This window comes from Naegleria lovaniensis, assembly GCF_003324165.1.
Source record: "Naegleria lovaniensis strain ATCC 30569 chromosome Unknown tig014, whole genome shotgun sequence".
Classification (NCBI taxonomy): Eukaryota; Heterolobosea; class Eutetramitea; order Acrasida; family Naegleriidae; genus Naegleria; species Naegleria lovaniensis.
This window is the reverse complement of record NW_025407835.1, coordinates 220,344-240,930: the sequence shown is the minus strand read 5'-3', so window position 1 is coordinate 240,930 and position 20,587 is coordinate 220,344. Positions and strand designations below refer to the sequence as shown.

The 20,587-nt window shown below is 36.7% G+C and overlaps 14 protein-coding genes across 14 annotated transcripts; 7 read left to right on the top strand and 7 right to left on the bottom strand.

The window, feature by feature from the left end:
* Window positions 1–81: 81 nt before the first annotated feature.
* Window positions 82–1,221, top strand: C9374_001594 (uncharacterized protein; the record flags this gene model as incomplete). The annotated part of the gene is made up of 1 exon (XM_044690918.1): window positions 82–1,221. One exon carries the CDS (start codon window positions 82–84, stop codon window positions 1,219–1,221), a length of 1,140 nt encoding a protein of 379 aa, XP_044551254.1.
* Window positions 1,222–1,585: 364 nt separating this feature from the next.
* C9374_001593 (uncharacterized protein) lies at window positions 1,586–2,152 on the top strand (the record flags this gene model as incomplete). Its single annotated transcript, XM_044690917.1, has 1 exon — window positions 1,586–2,152. One exon carries the CDS (start codon window positions 1,586–1,588, stop codon window positions 2,150–2,152), a length of 567 nt encoding a protein of 188 aa, XP_044551253.1.
* Window positions 2,153–2,292: 140 nt separating this feature from the next.
* C9374_001592 (uncharacterized protein) lies at window positions 2,293–3,399 on the bottom strand (the record flags this gene model as incomplete). The annotated part of the gene is made up of 1 exon (XM_044690916.1): window positions 2,293–3,399. The coding sequence occupies one exon, from the start codon at window positions 3,397–3,399 to the stop codon at window positions 2,293–2,295; it is 1,107 nt and encodes a 368-aa protein (XP_044551252.1).
* A 265-nt stretch (window positions 3,400–3,664) lies between these two features.
* Window positions 3,665–4,981, top strand: C9374_001591 (uncharacterized protein; the record flags this gene model as incomplete). Its single annotated transcript, XM_044690915.1, has 1 exon — window positions 3,665–4,981. One exon carries the CDS (start codon window positions 3,665–3,667, stop codon window positions 4,979–4,981), a length of 1,317 nt encoding a protein of 438 aa, XP_044551251.1.
* A 129-nt stretch (window positions 4,982–5,110) lies between these two features.
* On the bottom strand, window positions 5,111–6,229 carry C9374_001590 (uncharacterized protein; the record flags this gene model as incomplete). The annotated part of the gene is made up of 1 exon (XM_044690914.1): window positions 5,111–6,229. The coding sequence occupies one exon, from the start codon at window positions 6,227–6,229 to the stop codon at window positions 5,111–5,113; it is 1,119 nt and encodes a 372-aa protein (XP_044551250.1).
* A 353-nt stretch (window positions 6,230–6,582) lies between these two features.
* C9374_001589 (uncharacterized protein) lies at window positions 6,583–8,028 on the bottom strand (the record flags this gene model as incomplete). The annotated part of the gene is made up of 1 exon (XM_044690912.1): window positions 6,583–8,028. The coding sequence occupies one exon, from the start codon at window positions 8,026–8,028 to the stop codon at window positions 6,583–6,585; it is 1,446 nt and encodes a 481-aa protein (XP_044551249.1).
* A 154-nt stretch (window positions 8,029–8,182) lies between these two features.
* On the bottom strand, window positions 8,183–9,929 carry C9374_001588 (uncharacterized protein; the record flags this gene model as incomplete). The annotated part of the gene is made up of 3 exons (XM_044690911.1): window positions 8,183–8,379; window positions 8,492–8,922; window positions 9,016–9,929. The coding sequence occupies 3 exons, from the start codon at window positions 9,927–9,929 to the stop codon at window positions 8,183–8,185; spliced, it is 1,542 nt and encodes a 513-aa protein (XP_044551248.1).
* A 292-nt stretch (window positions 9,930–10,221) lies between these two features.
* On the bottom strand, window positions 10,222–12,280 carry C9374_001587 (uncharacterized protein; the record flags this gene model as incomplete). Its single annotated transcript, XM_044690910.1, has 3 exons — window positions 10,222–11,285; window positions 11,371–11,450; window positions 11,529–12,280. 3 exons carry the CDS (start codon window positions 12,278–12,280, stop codon window positions 10,222–10,224), a joined length of 1,896 nt encoding a protein of 631 aa, XP_044551247.1.
* Window positions 12,281–12,523: 243 nt separating this feature from the next.
* C9374_001586 (uncharacterized protein) lies at window positions 12,524–14,239 on the top strand (the record flags this gene model as incomplete). The annotated part of the gene is made up of 2 exons (XM_044690909.1): window positions 12,524–13,696; window positions 13,769–14,239. 2 exons carry the CDS (start codon window positions 12,524–12,526, stop codon window positions 14,237–14,239), a joined length of 1,644 nt encoding a protein of 547 aa, XP_044551246.1.
* A 189-nt stretch (window positions 14,240–14,428) lies between these two features.
* Window positions 14,429–14,926, bottom strand: C9374_001585 (uncharacterized protein; the record flags this gene model as incomplete). The annotated part of the gene is made up of 1 exon (XM_044690908.1): window positions 14,429–14,926. The coding sequence occupies one exon, from the start codon at window positions 14,924–14,926 to the stop codon at window positions 14,429–14,431; it is 498 nt and encodes a 165-aa protein (XP_044551245.1).
* A 420-nt stretch (window positions 14,927–15,346) lies between these two features.
* C9374_001584 (uncharacterized protein) lies at window positions 15,347–16,453 on the top strand (the record flags this gene model as incomplete). Its single annotated transcript, XM_044690907.1, has 1 exon — window positions 15,347–16,453. The coding sequence occupies one exon, from the start codon at window positions 15,347–15,349 to the stop codon at window positions 16,451–16,453; it is 1,107 nt and encodes a 368-aa protein (XP_044551244.1).
* Window positions 16,454–16,535: 82 nt separating this feature from the next.
* C9374_001583 (uncharacterized protein) lies at window positions 16,536–17,573 on the top strand (the record flags this gene model as incomplete). The annotated part of the gene is made up of 1 exon (XM_044690906.1): window positions 16,536–17,573. One exon carries the CDS (start codon window positions 16,536–16,538, stop codon window positions 17,571–17,573), a length of 1,038 nt encoding a protein of 345 aa, XP_044551243.1.
* A 138-nt stretch (window positions 17,574–17,711) lies between these two features.
* On the top strand, window positions 17,712–19,214 carry C9374_001582 (uncharacterized protein; the record flags this gene model as incomplete). Its single annotated transcript, XM_044690905.1, has 1 exon — window positions 17,712–19,214. The coding sequence occupies one exon, from the start codon at window positions 17,712–17,714 to the stop codon at window positions 19,212–19,214; it is 1,503 nt and encodes a 500-aa protein (XP_044551242.1).
* A 161-nt stretch (window positions 19,215–19,375) lies between these two features.
* C9374_001581 (uncharacterized protein) lies at window positions 19,376–20,352 on the bottom strand (the record flags this gene model as incomplete). Its single annotated transcript, XM_044690904.1, has 2 exons — window positions 19,376–19,670; window positions 19,829–20,352. 2 exons carry the CDS (start codon window positions 20,350–20,352, stop codon window positions 19,376–19,378), a joined length of 819 nt encoding a protein of 272 aa, XP_044551241.1.
* Between the last annotated feature and the right edge of the window lie 235 nt (window positions 20,353–20,587).

Genomic DNA, 20,587 nt, shown 5'->3' with positions numbered 1-20,587 from the left:
GTCATCACGGAAAGGATCTTCACTCGAGTCACGACTTTAAAAAAGTTAGTGCTTTCAAAAAAAATTGCAACTGAGCGTAACATGTTACCTGCAGTTGTGCCAGTGTCTGGCCACAAGAAACGAAAAGAACCACCACCTTGCACAACAGAGAGTGATGATCCTCTCTGGAGAAATATCTTTGCTCCTGGATCGTTCATAACGTTAGAATGTTATCATGTGCCGTCGAGTCATTTGGTCCAGGATGCTTGTAATAAGAAAGCGGAGCGTAGTAATCGAGAACAAATTGCTGTAGCAGTGAGTGATTCTTCAGAGTATTATCGATTTGAAATGAAAACTCGAGTGCCTAAAAAGACTCAAAATTTTAAACAACTCATCAAACAATTGCGGATTTATTGGGCCGTTGGAACCGATGACTTTTATCCAGGAATTACCTTTGGTACTGAATTATATTTTCCGAGCAATAGAGAGGATTTATTACGAATTATTAAAACACATGTGGACGATTGGACAACGAGTGATCGTTTGAAAAAGTATCATGCAAAAGTGAGTGGAAAGAATTTTGTTTTAAAGGGATTGGACAAGGTATTTAAAGCAAATAAGAGTTATCCGTTACATGAAATATTGGATCACACCTCGACCAATCATGCCGAGTCGTTTAAAGGACGAGATTTATACAAAATGTATCTCGATTATGACGATCTTTCGGTTGTGAAAGTGGACCTTATTCAATCGAATGCAACCAATGAGAAATCAACGGACTCAACACTCTTTGACGAAGATGAAAATGGCGATACTGATACTGAAGCCATGGTAACAGGATCTTCAGATGAAAAAAACGAAATGATGAAAAAAAAGAAAAAACTCCCATCAACCATTACAAAACTCGTTGCATCCTCGAAATGTGAAGATGATTCCTTCATTCAATTAGTGGCCTCTCTTGTGAAATATGAAAACATGCCAAAAGATGACATTGGAAAATATGGAGCTATGATTGAAAAATGTAATGATCATGCATTACCACGGGCATCAAGTGTTATTGAAAAGTCCACTTGCAACAGCTATGAATTTCTGAAATTGGCCATAGAATTGAGAATGAACGATATTGTGACCTTAGATCAATTCTATAGATATGTTGCTAAATGTTTCACTCCTTCTCATCCTGATGACAATCGAAAATTGTGGCTTTCATGTGGCTCAAACCTGAACATGACATGCAAGTGATGAGTCCATTGATTGCAATCGAGAGAGGGTTGCGATTGGAGCTAACAAAAAGGAAGTACTGCAAAAATTGTTACGACTGTCTTGTGATTTCTGTCTTTGAAGACTCATGAGGAGGCCTTTTGTTTTTCACAACATGTTGCGGTATTATCAACATTCATATCTGAACACAAGAATCATCAAGCTTGGTTATTGGTACTGAAAACGACATAAGTCCTTATGGCAAACCTTGTTTTTTACGCTGACAAATCACAAACAAGGGCAACAAATTATTTGAAGTTTTTTATTTTTTGATTTTGAAAAAAATTCATCACCTCCTCTTAACCTACTTGACACCTCATCATCATCATAAAATCATCATCACACAATGCGTATTGAAACATGCTCAGTATCGGGTGCTCCAATGTACCCAGGACATGGTATCACCTTTGTTAGAAATGATGGCAAAGTATTTAGATTTTCTTCCAAGAAGGCTCGTAGACTCTTTGAACGACGAGTGAATCCAAACCGACTGCGATGGACCAAAGCCTACCGTAGAAAGAACGGAAAGGAATTATCAGTGGATAGTACCTTTGAATTTGAAAAGAAGAGAAATGTTCCACTCAAATACGACAGAGAATTGTATGCCAAGACGATCCATGCCATCAAGAGAGTCTCCGAAGTGCAAGAACAACGACAACGTGCCTACTACTTTAAGAGAATGGTTCCTTCTCTCAAGGTCAGAAAGATGCAAGTGGCTAGAGAGTTGAAGACTAATATTGATTTAATTTATGCTCCTGTTTCTGCTAAACGATTTGCAGAGATGCAAGAACTCAAGGCTAACCAAGATGTCATGATGGAGAATGAAATGAAATTACAAAACACATCCTCCTCGAAATCCAAGAAGAAGAAACATCAACAAGATGACGATGTTGAAATTGAGGACAATGAATAAATCCATGACCGAGATGCGGACCAATGAAACAACAAGATGATCCTACGAATATCATAATTGACACAACTAGTGGAGCATGCTGCAATGTGTTACTTCCACAACCTAGAGAAGATCAGCCAAGAGACGACTCTAACAGATATTTAATAAAGAAATGGTTGGCACATTTCATTACAAATTTTCACATAATCCGCGTAGAGAGTGTTGTTGAGGGCAGCAGAAGATGGTCTGGCAATTTTCAAATCATCGAAATACTGACCTGATATGCCCGCCACTTGTTTCGAAAATGCCAAATGAATGGTATTTTGTGATCCTTGTTTTGTGTCCTTAAAAAACAAATATTCAATCAGCGAGAAGACTTTGGACAATATAAACGGCAAGGCTCCAGCAAATTGTGTTGAGAAGGCACTTTTAATTGCTCCAGGATGACAGCAATTAATGGTGACCTTACTCTTTGGATTATTCTTAATTTTCTCCTCATGAAAATAATGTGTTTGATAAATATTGCACAATTTAGTCAATCCATATTGCTTGTTCACTTCAAATGTAGAAAGGATGTTGGGAAGAAATCTTGTTCTTGGCTCTTTCACATATTGAGACAATGAAAGTTGTTGTTTGGGTGATGAGTTGCTTCTTTGCGACACAACAATGAAATCTCTCTCGCTCACAAACTGATGAGCATTCGAAGCCACATTCACCACTCGTGCTCCATTCACATTACTCTCCAAATTATTCCATAATAATTCTGTCAACAAGTGATGACCAAGAACATTTCTCTGAAACATTGTTTCCACATGTGGCTGCTTCCTCGATGTAAAGCTAATTTCACTCAATAAACTTCCAGCATTATTAATTAGAACATCCAACACATATCCACTCTTCAAAAATTCGTCAGCAATTTGCTTGACACTCTCCATTTCATCAAGATTTAATTTCAAAAAATGTAATTCTCCTTTCAAATCAAAATTTTCACAATGATTGACAATTTCTTGCATGACTCGTCGAGTTTTTTCTTCATTCCGACACGCCATAAAAACTCTCATTCCATGCCGATAGAATTCTTCCGCACAAAATCTTCCAATACCATCGGAACAACCAGTAATGAGAATATTATATAATCTGTGAGAAGGGTTCCTCAATGATTCAGAAAGAGCATTCGTAGTGGGTCCTTGAATGATATAGATCCGTATCAAAAAATAAATCACGATCACTACAAGGAAAAGGATGAATCCAACAGGAAGGAACAACATTTTTTTTTACAATTCCTGCGAGATGGATCTAATGATAACGTTCTGAATATTAAGATGTTGTTAATGATCATTAAATGATCATAATTCTCTCTCGTATCTCCATTCTTCTTTTATACAGTTCTTGAATAGTCATTATATTTCCAAACTTGTCCAAAACTTTCTTTAAACTCTTCGTCATGATGTACAGCAGCCAATACAAACTTTGTATCACAAAAAAAAACTCCCAAAAAACTTTTTCGTTAAATCGTTTTGACAAATTTACAAAATGCTCACTCAGAGAAATGCCACGACGAACGGATCGTATCCTACCCATTCGTCATCTCCATCATTGAATACAAAATTGGGTGTCCATCAACAAGTGGATGATGAGGAGAGTCGTCTCTCGGATGTTGCTTGTAATTATGATAAAGAACCCATCATGCCAAATGTCACATTGGGTGGCACTTCGTATTTGCAACGATTGAAATTGGTGGCACGAAGAATCTTGTCAAAATATGGATGGTCCAAATCACTCGATTCAAACAAATCGGGTAGTGAAAGGAATGGAATGGATTCAAATTTTCCATTTTGTAAAATACTTTGTATCACAATTATTGGTTTTTTTATTGCATTTACCATATTTGGCTACTTGACATTTGTCATGGCCAGAAATTGGCTCATGAACTCGGCTCCTGATTTACTAATCACACAACTCGTTCGAAAGGGAAATTTAAAACATTTATTACATCAAGTCATTGATCGAGTCTATTTATACGATCTCGAAAAGAATGAACCAAAACTCTTTTTAGGAATGGATACTTCACACGATGGAGAATTTACAGCACTCGTTCGACACATGTTGAATAATGAAGATTTTTATCATTATGAAACTAGTAATAATAATAATAATGGAAAGAATTCTGAAATTCGAAATACTCACACCATTGTTGATATTGGAGCTCATGATTGTCTCAGTGGTTCCAATTCTTTTAATTTCATCAAAATGGGATTTGATGCCATTTTAGTGGAACCTTTTCCAAATAATATGAAATTATGTAAATATAATTTAGAGAGAGCCAGAAAATCATTTGTTGGAGATAAGGGAGCTGTTAGAATGAAACAGAGAATTGAATTTGTTGAGGCAGCCATTACTTCACAGGATGGAATGTCTGTGTTGGGAAATAGAGATGATACGGATGCTTGGGGAATGCAATTTTTTGTTGACAATAAGAAATCAGGAGCTATTGCTGGTCCTGTAAATGCTGCCACTCAACAAGATGAAAAACATTTGGATGTGACCAGTGACAGTACCAATAACGGAATTCTGGTCAAGACCATGACCTTTTCTACCTTTGCAGCTCAATATAATCTTCCTAAAAAATTCACAGCCTTGTCAATTGATGCAGAAGGACAAGATCTCAACATTTTATTAGAAATGATGAGAAGTGGTTATCGACCATTGTATTTAATTTATGAAGGTTTGCATGGAACTGGTTTGAAAATTGAAGGAATGGCTAAACATGGTTATAAATTGGTGGCAGAGAGAGGTTGGAATCAAATTTATGTCTATCGAGGTGTGGATGATGCCGCGGCAAAGAAGTAATTGGTTGGAGTCACAATTAAACGAATAATAATTTCAGTTCTTGGAGTAAAAAACAAAAAGTGCGCTGGGCAACCTTGGTTTTCGTTTCATTCAACCAGTAGAGAGCTTGACTATTTATACAAATACTGTTCATTTTCTTCTCTTGGAAACTCTTGTTGAGGTTGATTCTTTTCTCTTCTTTTGCGACTGTTTAGATTGTTTTTCCTTTCTTGGTGTTATGTCTTGTTGTTCCATATCTTCTTTGTTCTCCCCGTCATTCTCATCACCTTCTTCAATTGGCTCACCACTACTATTTTCCCTTTCTGCAACACCCTTCTCAAATACCTCAAGTACCTTCTTTGCACTCAAATCCTTATCCTTAATTTCCAACATGACATCAAAATCAATAAAACTCTCCTCATGATTCTTCTTCCATTTACATTTCATCAAACGATCACAAATCATCTTTTTAAAATGTTTCACCTGAATGGACGATCGATGTTTACCCACTCGTGCCTTCGGTTCCTGATCCGAATAATCAATCATGGGAGGACCATCTCGTTCGGGATCCCAAGTTTCAGCTGCTTTTAGGAAAGCCTCTTCCAAACTCTCTCCATTCGTATTCAAACATTCATGATGCAACGTATCAAAGAGAATGGGTATTCCGCATTGTTCATGAACCCATAAAACATCTTCCAAACTGAACAAACGATCATCATTCTCTAACACTAAACGCGCCTTAATGGACTCGCTTAATGTAAGGTACCGATCCACGAAACGTTGCATACTCTTCTTCTTATCATCGTAACGACCTCCGAGATGAATTTGAAATTTATGGGTCGAGTCGAGTTGCATGGCATCCATTAAATCTGCATGGTATTGCAATTCTTGTACGGATTTTTCAAAGATTTCCAAATCAGGAGAATTGAGCAAGACAAATTGATCAGGGTGCATACTCAATCGGATGCCATAGGTTTTAACTAATTGACCAATTTCAGCCAATTCGTTTTTAAAGTGTTCTTTCCAATGGAAGGATTGTTGAAAGGTGGGATCTCGGACCTGAGCATGTGAAGCAAATGGAACAAATTCACTCCCCATTCGGAAGAATAATAATCGTTGCTCGGCATTGAATTTCAATATTTGCTTTAAATGATTCAGGTTTTGTTGTAATTTTGTTTTGACTTTTTCGGGAGTGAGGGATTTGAGGCGAGTAGTGTTGGAAGTGGTCAATTGGAGGGTTTTACACATACAAGGATAGCCAATTCTCATGATGATTGGTGTTGGGATGCAATGTTGTTTTTTCAAGTAATGCTTGTTGTTGTATTTAACTTTGAATTCCTGTCAGTGGAGGAACACATGTTTCATCATGTTGAATACTTGAAGTGCGCAATTGAACTCATTGAGGTGGAAGATGACGTTAAACAATTCATCTAACAAAATTGAACGCATAGAGGTGGAATATTACATCTGAGTCACTTGTTCTTATGAACCAGATGATCATTGATCACCAATGTCACAAATGTATCCATCTGCTATTAATATTGAGAGAAAGAATCGATCGAAATTTAATGTAGTTTGAGTATTTCCATTGTATCAATGGGATTTTCACAAGTACATTAACATTAGTTCATCGATTCCCACTCTTGCACGATTGAGGTCAGGTCCATGAAATATACTACACCGGTGTTTCCAACTCCGCCCAATGTTTTTCCTGGCGCACCGATAAAGAGTGTGTAAGCATTAGAAGATAAGGCAACTGCATAACCAAAGTCATCGTGAGCTTGTGCATTGGCAGCAACCAATTTAGCTTTTTGTGTCCATCCATTGGAATCAGGGTTTGTGAACACATACACTGCTCCTGCATATGGTTTGGTTCCGTCTTCACTTGTCTTTCTAAAGGCGCCGACAACAATGGTGTCATTCTTAATGGAATAAGATACAGAATGGCCAAAGTAGTCATACTCTGCAGGGTCAGAAGCTGTGAGCTTGATTTTTTCCTCATACACTCCAGATTCCTGATTCTTCTCATAAACATAAACTTGACCAGCGTTCTTTGCTCCATTCACTTGCTTGTACATTACTCCAACCATGAGCAGTCTTGCATCACTGGAAATGAAAACTGTTCGTCCGAATTGATCCCACGCGGCAGCATCTGAAGCTAAAAGCGTTTGCAACAGAGTCCACTGAGAACCACTTCTTGTGTATACAAATACAGCTCCTGCATTGTTGAGAACAGGAGCGGATGGATCAGTATTGTTTTCATCTCTGAATCTGACACCGTCATAGGTGACTCCTTGAGCTCCCACAACCAATGTGTTGCCGTCATGTGATATGGCAACAGTCCATCCAAAGTAGTCGTATTCTTTAGCATCAGGTAACATGAGCTTGGCTTGTTGTGACCAGGCACTTCCTGATCTTGTGAAAATATAGACAGACCCTGCCTCTGTTGCCTTAGTACTTGGATGTGTGGTAGCCACAGCTCCGACTGCAACAGTATTACCGTCGCCAGAGATGGCAGTTGAAAAGCCAAAGTAATCCTCAGCTTGAAAATCATTAGCCTGTAATTGGGCTTGTTGATCGAAACGGGCATTGATAGCACCTCGATAAAAGACATAGGCTGAGCCTGCGTTGGTCTTTCCCGATACCGTATTCGAATCGGCTCCTACCACAAGGTAACGTGTGTCCAAAGACATGCCCAGTGATTGTCCAAATTCATCCTGAGAGCTTTTATCACTGCTTTCTGGTCTCCAGTTCATTTTGTAGATATTCAATAGTTTGTCGTAAATAAAAACACTTCCCGAAAATGAATCTCTTCCATGGGCTGATGCTGCCAAAATGTAACCATCTTGATTACAGGCTAACGAGTATCCCAACTGATCCGGATAACCTTTCAAATTTTCTTCATCCGTATAATTTGCTACAGTGTATGTTCTACTTTGAGCCATACTTGACTTCATAGCAACAAGTATTATAATCAACACAATCAAATATATATTATTAATGATGGACATGCTGTGATGTTTGAGGTGAAACCTCAATATGGGTGATGCATGTTGTGAGGAGGGCATTTTTGAGGAGAGCAGTTGATGCTTATTTTTGGGATGAGAAACGAGGCCCTGTAAAGAACTCATTAGAACGATGATTGTCTTTTTAAATGATATGGTAATGCATATCGAACAGTGGTATTATTGATAGCCCCTGAATGAAATCACTTGAGGTTTACTACTTCATGGGATCCTTTTCATGGGCTTTGGTGATGGCATCTTGATATTCCTCCTCTGAAATGTATGGCTTGATGAGATCAATTTTACCAATTCGTGCCAAACCTCTTCTCAATAGTTTAGCCATTCTTGGATTTCTCTTAATCACGTCGGCATAGACCAAATGAACATTGGAAGTGTCACAAAAGTTTTGAGTGACTGTCAAGAATTTGAAAATGTGTTTAAAGTACAGATTTTTTGCGAAGGAATAACGAGCGATCCAATGTAATTATTAATAATGTTGTTGCATGACGAACCAAATATTACTTACCTGCCATGGTATCATCTAAATTCAATACCATATGCCACCATCCACTTGGAACAAAGATGAGATCACCTGGATATTGAATACATTCCCAAGGTCTTCTTCCTTGATTGATTGCAGTATAGTACTCATCGGTGAGCCATTCCAAAGGTTCAGAGCATGGTACATAGCTAGGAATAGGTTTGTTAGAGTCCTTAATTTCAAACTCATCCTCATAAATTTTGCCAATTTTTCCTTCATGAAGTAATTGAGTTTTGACTTGCTTCTCGAACATCAATCTCTCTTTGATCATTTCTTGTTCTGCGTGTTTCATCTCTTCGATGGCCTCTTCCAAATCTTCGCTTACATGATTTAATGGATAAAAGAGCCATCGTTTTCTTCCACAAATCAATGCGTTCCATGCTGATGTCAAATATGGATCCATGTGAAATTGAGTTCTATCATAAAGGTGTTCCATAAATAATATAGAGGTGTCATTATCAAATGCAAAAACCATTAAAAATTTAAAACAAGTACTTTCAGCTACGTACCCACTTCTTGCAGGACCAATCACAATCCATCTGAAGAGTGGTCGTTCCTCTGCATCCAGACACTGCTCAAAGAAATCCTCTTTGAAAAATTGTGGAACCTCATACTCGTCGACGAGTCTACTATCTCTCTCTCCAAACTTGGAGTCAAAAATATAAATTGGATTTTCGTCCTTATTGTTATGCATGTAATGATAATAATTTCTGAATTTGATCTTAATATTTCCCTGTCGTCTTTCATTGTCATATTTGCTGAGATCTTTTCCTTCTTTCTTGTCTTGCAAATATTGTTGATACAGTTCAGAATAATGAGGATACAAGTGTGAAACTGCTTGATCGGTCTTGAATTCTACCTCTCCATACTTATCCAAGAATTTATCAAACTTCCAATTTTCCATTGCTTTCCATGTGTTGAGAGCTCCAGTAATGATGACAGGTACTTGAAATTTGGCATATCGTTCCAAAAATTCTTCGTAGGTAATGCTATCGGCAGAAATTCTTTGAATGTGTGAAAAGGGAATTTCAAATTGATTCATTTCATAACCACTTCTAGACCATCGGGTATAAAGTGTGGAAGTGTATCCCTTGTAGGGACATTCTACATTGGGTCGATGCTTTGCATACCACGTGTGGATATAGGTATATTTCCAACAAAATTGATACCAAAAATTGCCCTCAAATTCGTTTAACACCAATTGTCTCCATAGCTTGTCATCTTCACTCAGTACAAGAAAAGTTTTTGATACGAGTGCCACTTGACAAATTTCTGACTTGCTCAAGTACGGAATGATCAATTCAATAATTCCACTATCGGGAATGACCGACAAGATACCTAGTCCCTTCTCTCGGATGATTGGTTTTAAATTGGATGGTTGATCGAGCACTGCTGCGGATGGTGTGGATGATGTCGATTCCATTTCTTGGTGTGTGTGCTGATGATGATTAAAACTTGTTATAATAATTTAATGATGATTGGGAAATATAGATCCGGACAGGAATCGAGATTGCAACAATGATAATCGGATAGAAGGACAAAACGTTCGTGATCACCACCAGCAAAGTGTCTCTAAATTTTTGAATGTTTTAATCGATATCAAATGGACATCATAAAAGGAAGAATTCATAACATTGACTTTTTGGGAGAGAGTGCTCCATTCCGTCATAAAAAGATCGAGGTTACAAACCTCTCGACCATGAAACACCCTTACATTATTTCTGGAGCTTCATGGAGGTAACTAATTGCTCGAGTTTTTGCTTATGAAAAGTCTCAAATCGTTGTCGAGCTTGTTGTATCATATTCATGTCCTTCACTCGAGGGAGAGTCAATACAGAGGGATGACTACCATCCAGATGCACAGTATTCAAAGCATTAATTAAGGGCCATTCCTTCTCATTGGGAGAAGTGGTCTCTTGTAAATTTCTATTCCTCATCGTTCCATGAACACTCGACGACGACCACGACGACACTCGATCATGCCTCAAATCCATTCCATTATTGGGATTGACTGAAAATCGTGGATAATTCGAACTCGTAATGGCCACCCGAAGTCGATGCTTGGCAAGAACCAGGTACGCTGTTGGCCACAATTCAATATTCAATTCATACACTTCATTGGGAATGAGAAGCTTCTTCTCAGAGCCGCCATGACGCCATCGCATCCTCACAATGGAATCACTCAATAACATGGATCGTGAGTCTGGCTCTGGATACACATCCGAGACTCGTACCACAACATCTGTATCGGTACAATTCGAGGAGAACCTTAATGAAAGAGTCATACTTCCCATCAGCAAAGTATTTTGTTCAAACAACTCAGAGGTAAAGATGAGATTATCGGGACGAGCCTCATTCGGTCTCTGATCATAGGGACCACACGTTGCAACGAATAGGTTATTTCCACCCAAGGTTGGTGTTGGATTGGTAGGATTGTACAAATAGGTCAGATTGGAAGACATTGAGGGAGGTGGTTGGTCTCGCGATAACTGTCCACTCGGAGTGAGATACAAGTGCAAAGGTTCAGTTTCTGGAAAATCTGGCAAGGTAACATAATAATTACCATGTTCATACGAAGATGGAAGACTATTGGGTCCCATGATATACAGAGTGACCTTGTCGAGAAATGGCAGAGAGGAATATTTGAAAAGATAGGGACAAAACACTTCTGGATGAAGCATGAGTTCTTGTTCAGGGTATGAAATTTCTGATTTTTGACAATGACCCGTAGGAACAATGATGAGATAGGTGTCATGGGGACGATTGGCTCTGTACATTTCTAGTGTATGTGTAAGTGTGCATTCATCCATTCATGATTGATTACAGTTGGATAAGAATTTTGTACAAGATTTTCAAATACTTACTAAAGGCATTCATAGTTCCATCTAAGAACAAATCATTCCATCCACCCATGTGCAGTGATGGAAAGGTAACATTCTCACCACTGAAGTTAGATATATATTTTAAATGATCAATCAATGGGTTATTATTGCCTTATGACAATTGACAATCACTTACTGACCTTCGTAAAGTATTACTCTCCCAAAACTCACTCATTCCTTCATGCTCCATAATGATGGGCAAACTTTGTGGTTGACGAGCTAAATGTTGTAACCACATGGAAATGTCTTGCTGACGAAAGGCTCCATTTTGATAGACAAATTTGTGAACATTGGCAGTCCCTACGACCAAACATTGACCAGCCAAATATGGAGATTTCACACGAGGTTGAAAATAGGCACTAATGGCATCGGCACTCGCTCCATAACTAAACACTTTGCCTGACAATCGATCTTGTAATTCCGTCATTAAAAATTCAATGGTTTGTTGAGTATCAATCGTTTCCGTTCTCCAAATGGAGTAATTACCACTCGATTGATGGCATCCTCGATTATCTTGACCTGCATACGCAAATTGTGCATTTGTGAACACAGTTTCTTCGAGTGAGAGAGTTTTTGTTCCGTATGGAGTCTTTTCAAGAACGAGATCTAGTTTGGTCTTTCCATTCAGATTAAATTCTGGAAATTTCACAACAGTGAAAAGATTGGCTGGAGGAGTTACCGGAATGGAAAAGTTCAACAATTGTTGTTGTTGTTGCGTAAGATTGAAAGCATGTTTGTTATTGGCATCTTTCGGGATTTGTAATTCAAGACATTGTATGATGATTGAAAGGAAAGCAAACACTACAAGGCTGCAACAGACAAGAAAAGAGGGTGGTCTGACAAAAGCAGCTTTTGGCATGCTTTGTTGTTGATGTGAAATTCCAGGCCACATTTTTTTGATGGATTTTGTTTCTCAAGAGATCGGATAAATTTGTTCGTTTTGGTTGGTTTTGAAATTTCACATATGTGAACCTCGCTTTGTAAAAGACATGGAATAATAAACCTGCCTTGTAAGTCCAAGGTAGAAGAAGTTCTGATCAAACAAGGATTGTTTTGTCCGTTATATTGAACTATTAAAATGTAATACAAATCTTACAGGAGAAGCTTGCTTTCAATAGTTTTAAAAAACGAAAAAATGCTTCGTTATCGGTTCCCTCTCAAATTCAATCATGAATGTAAATTGATGAGGACAACCTTCCCGATGATGAATTGTACTGGAAATAATCATGTAGCCATATCCATCACAATGATGAAGAGATTTACAAGCAAGAATATGAATGAGAATATGAATGAGTCATCGGAAAATAACAACATTGCAAAACAAGATCACCTGGCATCGAAAAGTAATAGCGAGGCTTCTCAGATACCTTCCTCTGCATCATCATCGTTCATCACACAAGTGTACAATTTGAAAAACAAAATAGAAGTTTTAGAGGAAAAGACACTTGCATACTTTCCGAAAACATCCGTCCAACTAACTCCCTACTTTTTGAATGAAATGATGAAGAAACCAAAAAATTATTATTGGGCTGCATTTGCTGCCATTGTGTCTATTATTGCAGTGCTATACGTTCGCTATGGATTATATTTTAAACAACATGTGGGAAAATTATTTGAGCAAGAGACAATGACACAGAAATCTGCAATTGCCACTCTACGAGTGATGCAAGTTTATTCTGACAATTTTGGTGCCTTTCCATCATTGAAGAATGTTAAAACCGATCAGCTCGTGGACAAACTCAATTGTGATGACATGAATATTGAAATCAAAAAAGATACACTCGCCACGGTTATAAGTCTCATGAATTTTGAACATTTTATTAATCGTTTCGCATGGAATAGAGATTTTTTATCATTGGTTGCTGCTTCCATTAAGACGCCTCTCACTAAAGAAATGAGCCAAGTAATATTTGAGAAAATCTTATCATCTCCTTCAGGAAAAAGAATTCTCAGAGAGGAGTGTCCTCAGAATGTATTGAACGCGCTTGACGTTTTATTGACTGATAGTAGTGACAATTTTCAAGAAATTGGGTCCAAAATAATGTTTAACTTCTTTGAAGGAGATGAGGTTAAAATAGACGACTATCTAAAGACATTCTCAGCTAAAAGTGGTGTTGATATTTCTAACATTCAGAATTATATTGAAAATTTAAAGAAAAGCAAGACCTCTGTAACCAAGTTGAAGCTATCAGAGACCAATATAAGGTCTAGTGACATTGAAGCAAATTTAGGAATGCTTCCAGTGGCAATATTATCATCCGTATTTTACTGTACAAACTCATGGAAAAAGAGAGCTAATGCTCCAGCCGTAAGTAGACACTTGTGTTCTTGTTGACCAATCTCTTAAAATTGTGCATGATTTTCACGATGAAACAAATAGATCTTTTTGAGTCATGTTCGATGGTGGGCAGGTCTTGCTGGAGCAATTCCCACGATTGCAGATATCATGATTTCCATCTTGCATACACAACAATATTCTCGTAAAATTGAAAATTTCTACGTGACCCAAGATTTGCAACAACAAAGTTTTTGGAAAAGCATTATTGATTTCACACCCACATCGTTCAACATTATGTATGCCTCAATTCGAATTTTTGAAGCAGTTGCCGTTATTGCATTATGGAAACGAGCAAGATTCATCATTGCTCCGTTGATATTCAACGAATTACTCAAATACAATGTTGTACAATATGCCAAGACCGACAATAACTTGAAATTTTTGCATGAAAACGAATTAAGCATTGGCAAAAACAGAACATACAAGATGAGTATTGCAGAGTCAAGAAAGAATGACTCTACTTCTCAAGAAGGATCGATCGAACAAGAGGAAGACGATGAAATTGAGGATTAATGCATCCTTTTTAGGGACACTTGCTTCCAATATCCTCTCACGATTGTTAGGAATAATTATTGGATAATTAAATATATATATATATATACACAACGAGCATATGAACCATGCAATAATATTTAGAAATTTGTGTGAATATTAACAACAGATAGAACAACAACCTTGCTCCTATCCATGGCACAATGACATTTAAATTCTCTCCTCTTCATCCTCCAATATTTGGTGTTGATCTTGAGGATCCACTTCATGAATTTCATCATTGGTACCCGATTGTTGTCTCTCTTGTTTCATCTCCAACCAAAATAATCCCCAAATTTCAATCGCCTTCAATTGACCTATTCCCAAAAAACTAAACAACACACCCAACGTGGTCGAATTGATCACATACATTTGATAACAAATAAATCCCAAACAAGCAGCATTCAATAACATGAAAACAATCAAAAAAGCCAAAGCATGTGAAACGAGAGAATATTGTGCACACACAAAACTCACACCACTCACGACCATCAACCATATCGGAATTGAATATTGATGTTCGCTTGTAAATGCTGTTGAAATGGCTGTGAGAATTAATACAATCATACACAAAGTGAGCAAGTTGAGAAAACCTGGGACAATATTGGCCTTGTCATAGGTTCCCAATAAAAACCGTTTCCAATTGATGTTTTGGAGATGACGAATCATGGTGGAAAATGTTTCAATTTTTTGTGATTGTTTTTTTGGTCAGAGATTAGTTTTTGAATAGTGACAGGGACATATTTGGGTTCTTTCATGCGTCTGAATTGATTCAAAATTGTCACGAATCATCTATAATCGCAAGACAATGTCTATTTTTTAAATAGTACACCTTGAAAATTGAATAACAAGTTATTGCAAATTGTCCTTCCTTGTTCATTATAAATAATTTTCAACTTCCCATTTCCTCGGTTTTCCTTTCCGAATGTTATTTCGAATTTTAAACTTTCACGCAAGAACGAACTATATCTATTTAAAGATTTAAAAAAAATACTAAGAATACTCATCTCTCACTTGACACGGATCGAATTAATTTGATCTTGCGATTTTATTCATCAGCATCATCCAACAACACACAACCATTTCAAAATGGAAAAGAAATTTTTTGAATATTCCGAGAAGGCTCAACGAACCTTATCGGAAGCAAATCAGAAAATGTCAAATACTGGTTTCAAATCTATACAAGAAATTCGTGTCATGAGTGAAAATTTATTTAAACGAATTGAAGAATTAGATTCCTTAGATTTGTCACTTGTTCCAACTCTAAGACAAGAACGAAAAGAAGCCATTCGAAAAATTCAAATATTATGTGATACTTTGGACCATCATGTTCGATCTGTCGCTGAATTGGATCAACATAATTTCAACTTTAAAAATTCCAATGTGACATGGATGTCATTATTGCAACACTCTTATTCGATTGAGAGTGGAAATGCAACTCCAAATTTGGAATTTTTGAACGAGTTGAGCAAGGTTGATCATAAGGATATTGCTTCTTCTCTGCAAACTTATCGATTATTTATGAATGAATTTCATCCCTTATCACTGGATGTTAAAACACGAAAAGAGGAATTTCAAAAACTCATTACTGACAGTTTCAAGTTATTGCTTAACATTGTTCAAATTGTTCAACCATTCTATCAACAATTGTCTCCAATTACGCATGCACAACAAGTGGCCAATCAATTCATCCAAACTGTGGAATCACAATGGAAAACTAACGGTCTTGCTTCACTCGCCAACACCATCGTTCCAAATTCAACTTGTACCTATTCGCAACTCTGTGCTCATCATGTGAACGTTCTCAAAAAAACCATTGTACAATTAGAGACATCCAAAGACAGTTCACTCTTAAAAGAAGTACGATCGATTCACATTTCTCAATCCATGAAGGCACTTGTCAAGTTGGAAATGTTATCAAATTTATTGAACATTTGTCCAGTATTGCAGAGCGTGAGTGAATTATTGGCCAACAATGGAAATCATGTGACCTCTCTGAAACAAGCTCAATCCCAATTACAAGGAATTTCCAAGATGGTTGAAAATTTGAAATATGAAGAAGGTCTTGATGATTTGTATTATTTACAAATTGCTCAGACTCAAAGCTCATACATGTTCATGAGTTCACAATTACCATCCATTATTTCATTTTTCACATCTATTGAAGAATTTTCTAAACACAACAAGAATTGGTAACATTTGTAAATACATAATAATAGTACAATTTTCTCAACCAATATCATTCCAATTCTTTGTTGTCTGGATTTTAACAAAAAAAATGATGCAACTTGAAGCAGTAAAATTGTTGGATGAAGAGCCTCTGTGTAATACACAGATCACTCTTCATGATTTCATTCGTATCGGATCAGAGAGTTACGATGCTGTTATCATGAATGCGTTCAAAAACAAGATGCGAAAATTCAAAACAAAGATTTCCTTCTCAATGAATTTTGATCCCGTTGCTGTTATTGAGGTGCCAAATGTTTTTGAAACACGAATATCTCATGCTTGTAATTGTATTGTAGCTCTCAATGTAACTGAATTTATATGCTTTGATTTGAATTCTCATCGAAAAGTTCACTCTTTTCCAGCTGCTTTTGCATTTTATTTTGATATTGAAGAAAATTATGATGGCAAAGGAAGTGATGCATTAATCTACGGTGGTGATCGAGGTGTTTTTAAATATGATTTAAACAAAATAATGAACGGAGAAGATTTAAATAATATTTGGAATCAACCTGAAATTCATTCGATGGGAATGGTCTGCTCTCCGCATAATGATGTCCTCTCAAAAAATGTTTTATATGTATGCTCGTATGATACTTGTATCAGTGCTTTAAAATCATTGACTGGAGAAGTTCTCTATCGAATCCAACATTTTGAAAATACGACAGGATATTATTTTGAACATACTCCCGTATGTTTTTCTGACATTGATGTGAACGATACAGATACTGAACTGTTTGTTTCTGCTACCAAGTCGAAACGTATTTACAACTTTCATCGAATCGCTCACAACAATCACCAAGACGATTGGCAACTCATACGTGAATTTGGAGGAGAGTATTTAACGCATCCAGATGGAATGGTATTTGACTCGGTGTCAAGACATGTTTTGGTATGTGAACAACAACAACAAGCTAAGGGTTGTATTCTTGTTGTTTTTACTGAAAAAGGAGAATTTGTGAAAAGAGTGGATGTGAAAGGAAAAGACGTTAAAAGGCATGCATCACCCACTGGATTGTGTCTGGATGAGAGGACTGGTTTGCTCTATGTTGTGGATTGCGCCAACTTTCTCATTCAAATATTTAAATAGTTCGTACAATTGATTCGAAATTTTGAGTGAAAAAAATTTGTCAGCGAGAACTCTGAACTTGCCCACACGCCTTCAATTTGATTGCACACTTCTTCATCGTTTGGACGAGGAGAGATTGTTACGTCATGTTTTAGGAAAATGATTTTGAAAACATTGAAATCACTATTTTCAGAATCATCATCCCGTACTAGCAAATCATCAGCTATTGATCATTCATTAGATTATTTGGATTCGGAAGATCTTTCGGAACAAACTTGGACATGGCTCCCGTCCGAAATTATTGGTCATATTTTAGAATATTTACCTCCTTTTTTCAACATTCAAGTGTGTTCCCTGATTTGTAAACAATTTAGAAGATCATTGAAAGATATTGATCTCTACGGAGTAGATTTTTCATTGTTTTGGTCGGGTGATGCAAACCGTACATTCAACAACAAGAGATGTTTAGAAAATCGTTATGCCGATCGATTTGTAGACATTCAACTTCCGTTTTGGATCATTGGTAAAGATGAAGATGTAAAGTGCATTGTCCATTGTCCCAACATGAAACGGTTGAGACGGTTAGTCATGAATGGAGGACGTTCTGGTTTTTTCCGAACCGATTCATTGGCATTGTCAATAATTGGAAAGAGTTCCGTACTGACCGAATTACAGGAATTGGAATTTAAATTCCATTCCTATGGTATCACCTCGAATGAAACAACAAATATGGAGGATTTGATCACGAGTGCATCCATGAAGAATATTACAAGTTTAAATTTTGAACAAACGTTTATTATGGACACAGGAGTGAGGATTTTATTTTCAGACAAGTCATGTTTGGATCAATTGAAAAGGTTGGTACTGGATGCAAGTGGAGTTGGCAATGAAGGCATTAAGGCAATGTGTGCCAGTGAAAAATGTAAAAATTTAACACATCTTAGTTTGAGACGTATTGATCTTGGCCCACATGCTATAGTTCTTTCATATTTGGCATCGAGTCCATACCTGACACAATTAACACATCTTGACATGTCTTCATGCTTCTCACAAACTCCGTCCTATGAATCCAAAGAATATGAAAAAATGTTTTCGTCAAGTCAGAACCTTATTCATTTGAAAACGTTGATCTTGTCCATGAACAGGTTCACACAAAATATTTTTCAAGCAATACCCAAGTGGGATTATTTAGAGAGATTGGACATTTCGAGTACAGAAATTGGAGATGCTGGTATTCAATTAATGACCAAGAGTCCATCTCTTCATTCACTCAAGCATTTGGATATTTCTAATTGCAGAATTGGAGTTGTTGGAGCGAGTGCTATTTCTAAATTTAACATGCCCTACTTGAAGTCGCTTAAAATGAATAGCAATAAGATTTCCAATAAGGGAATGGAACATTTTTGTAATAGTCGTTTATTGTGCTCTGGATTGGAAGTATTGCAATTGAATGCCAATTATATAGGAATTGAAGGAGCAATTATGCTGTCTAGAGTTGAGAAGATTACACTTTTCGAATTGTCTCTTCTCGACAATAATTTTGGAAAGCAGGGGTTTGAGGCAATCATGTCCAATGACAAGCTGTTAAAGATTGTCAAGTTGGATGAAATCAAGGAACCTCTTTCAAAAATCGCCCCCCTCTCCCTGTATGATATTGAATAAACCATAACTTTTTTCATAGAACAAATTTTTTGAGAGCTGAATCTCAATGAAAATTTCTACTGATGGTAGGTTCTTTTTCCATTCTGACATTTCATCTATTCATTATCCAAGTAATCAGGGTTGGACTTGAGCATAGTTTTTCAGGATGGCATTTCTTTTGATTATTTTTCATCGCTACTCTTTCTGTCATGTTTGAATGAAAAATATTGTTGAGCTCTGGATAAATTCTTGCTGAATAAATATTGACTCCATGATTTCTTTGAGTTGTGTGAGAATAAATTGCTGTTCATGCTCTTGCCAGCAGGATGTTCTGAATTTTCTACACTATCATCATTTGACAAAATTGATATCACTTGTTGCCATTGCTCAGATGATAGTTTAGGAAATTCAATTTTAAAAGAAATTACTAAATCTCCAAAAGTTCCATCTTCCATGGGCATTCCTTCATTGTGAATGCTTGAAGGTTTAAATAATTTATGAAATCATTGTTGTTAATTTTGTCATCATGTCATGAATATTCAAATTTTTAAACCAAGGTATTAATATTTTACAATTAAATATTAAATATTTGTTGAATTCAACGTCGGAATAAATTTACGCTCTCAAACACTTACACATGATAATACTGTGGTGAAATAACATTATTTCTATTATCCACTTTGACATTTAACTTCTTTAAGCCGAATATATCCACAACAATATTCACCTCTTCCAACGTAAGACTATCCTTTAAACTAATTCTATGAACCATTTTCAAATGTTCCTGATCAAATCCAACTCTCTCCAACACATCATTCGGGCTCACCTTTTGCTCTACCACAAAAATCAAATCTCCACTTTCAGACCATCGATCATCAAACTCTCCTTCTCCTTTAAAAACTATCCGAGCATGATGTTTTGTTCCTCTCGGAATCTCTACCCACTTCTCAACAACCATTCCCAAACTCTGATGATTTACAAACGTTTTCCGAATAAATGTTTTTCTCTTGATACATCCCGTATATAATTCCTTCAATGAACATTCCACGGTAACATAAATATCTAACACTGCATTGGTTCGGAATGCTCCTTCATGATGGGGATGATCCTTCTGTGTGTGCAGGTCAGAATTCAATCCTTTCATGATTGCTTCAAACATTTTTTCCAAATGAAAATTCAATCAATTCGAATGCGAGAGTTGTTTCAATGACATGTTGTATCAATAGAAGTTGATACGATATTATTATTATTCATTCTGTTCACATTCAAAATCAACAGGAAACGAATCCTGTTGATTGCTTACATGCTCAATTTCATGTCCCTTGATTGGAAAAGGAAATTTTTTTTTCAACTTTTCAATTTCAACAAGCACTAATAACATAGTAAATGCTTTC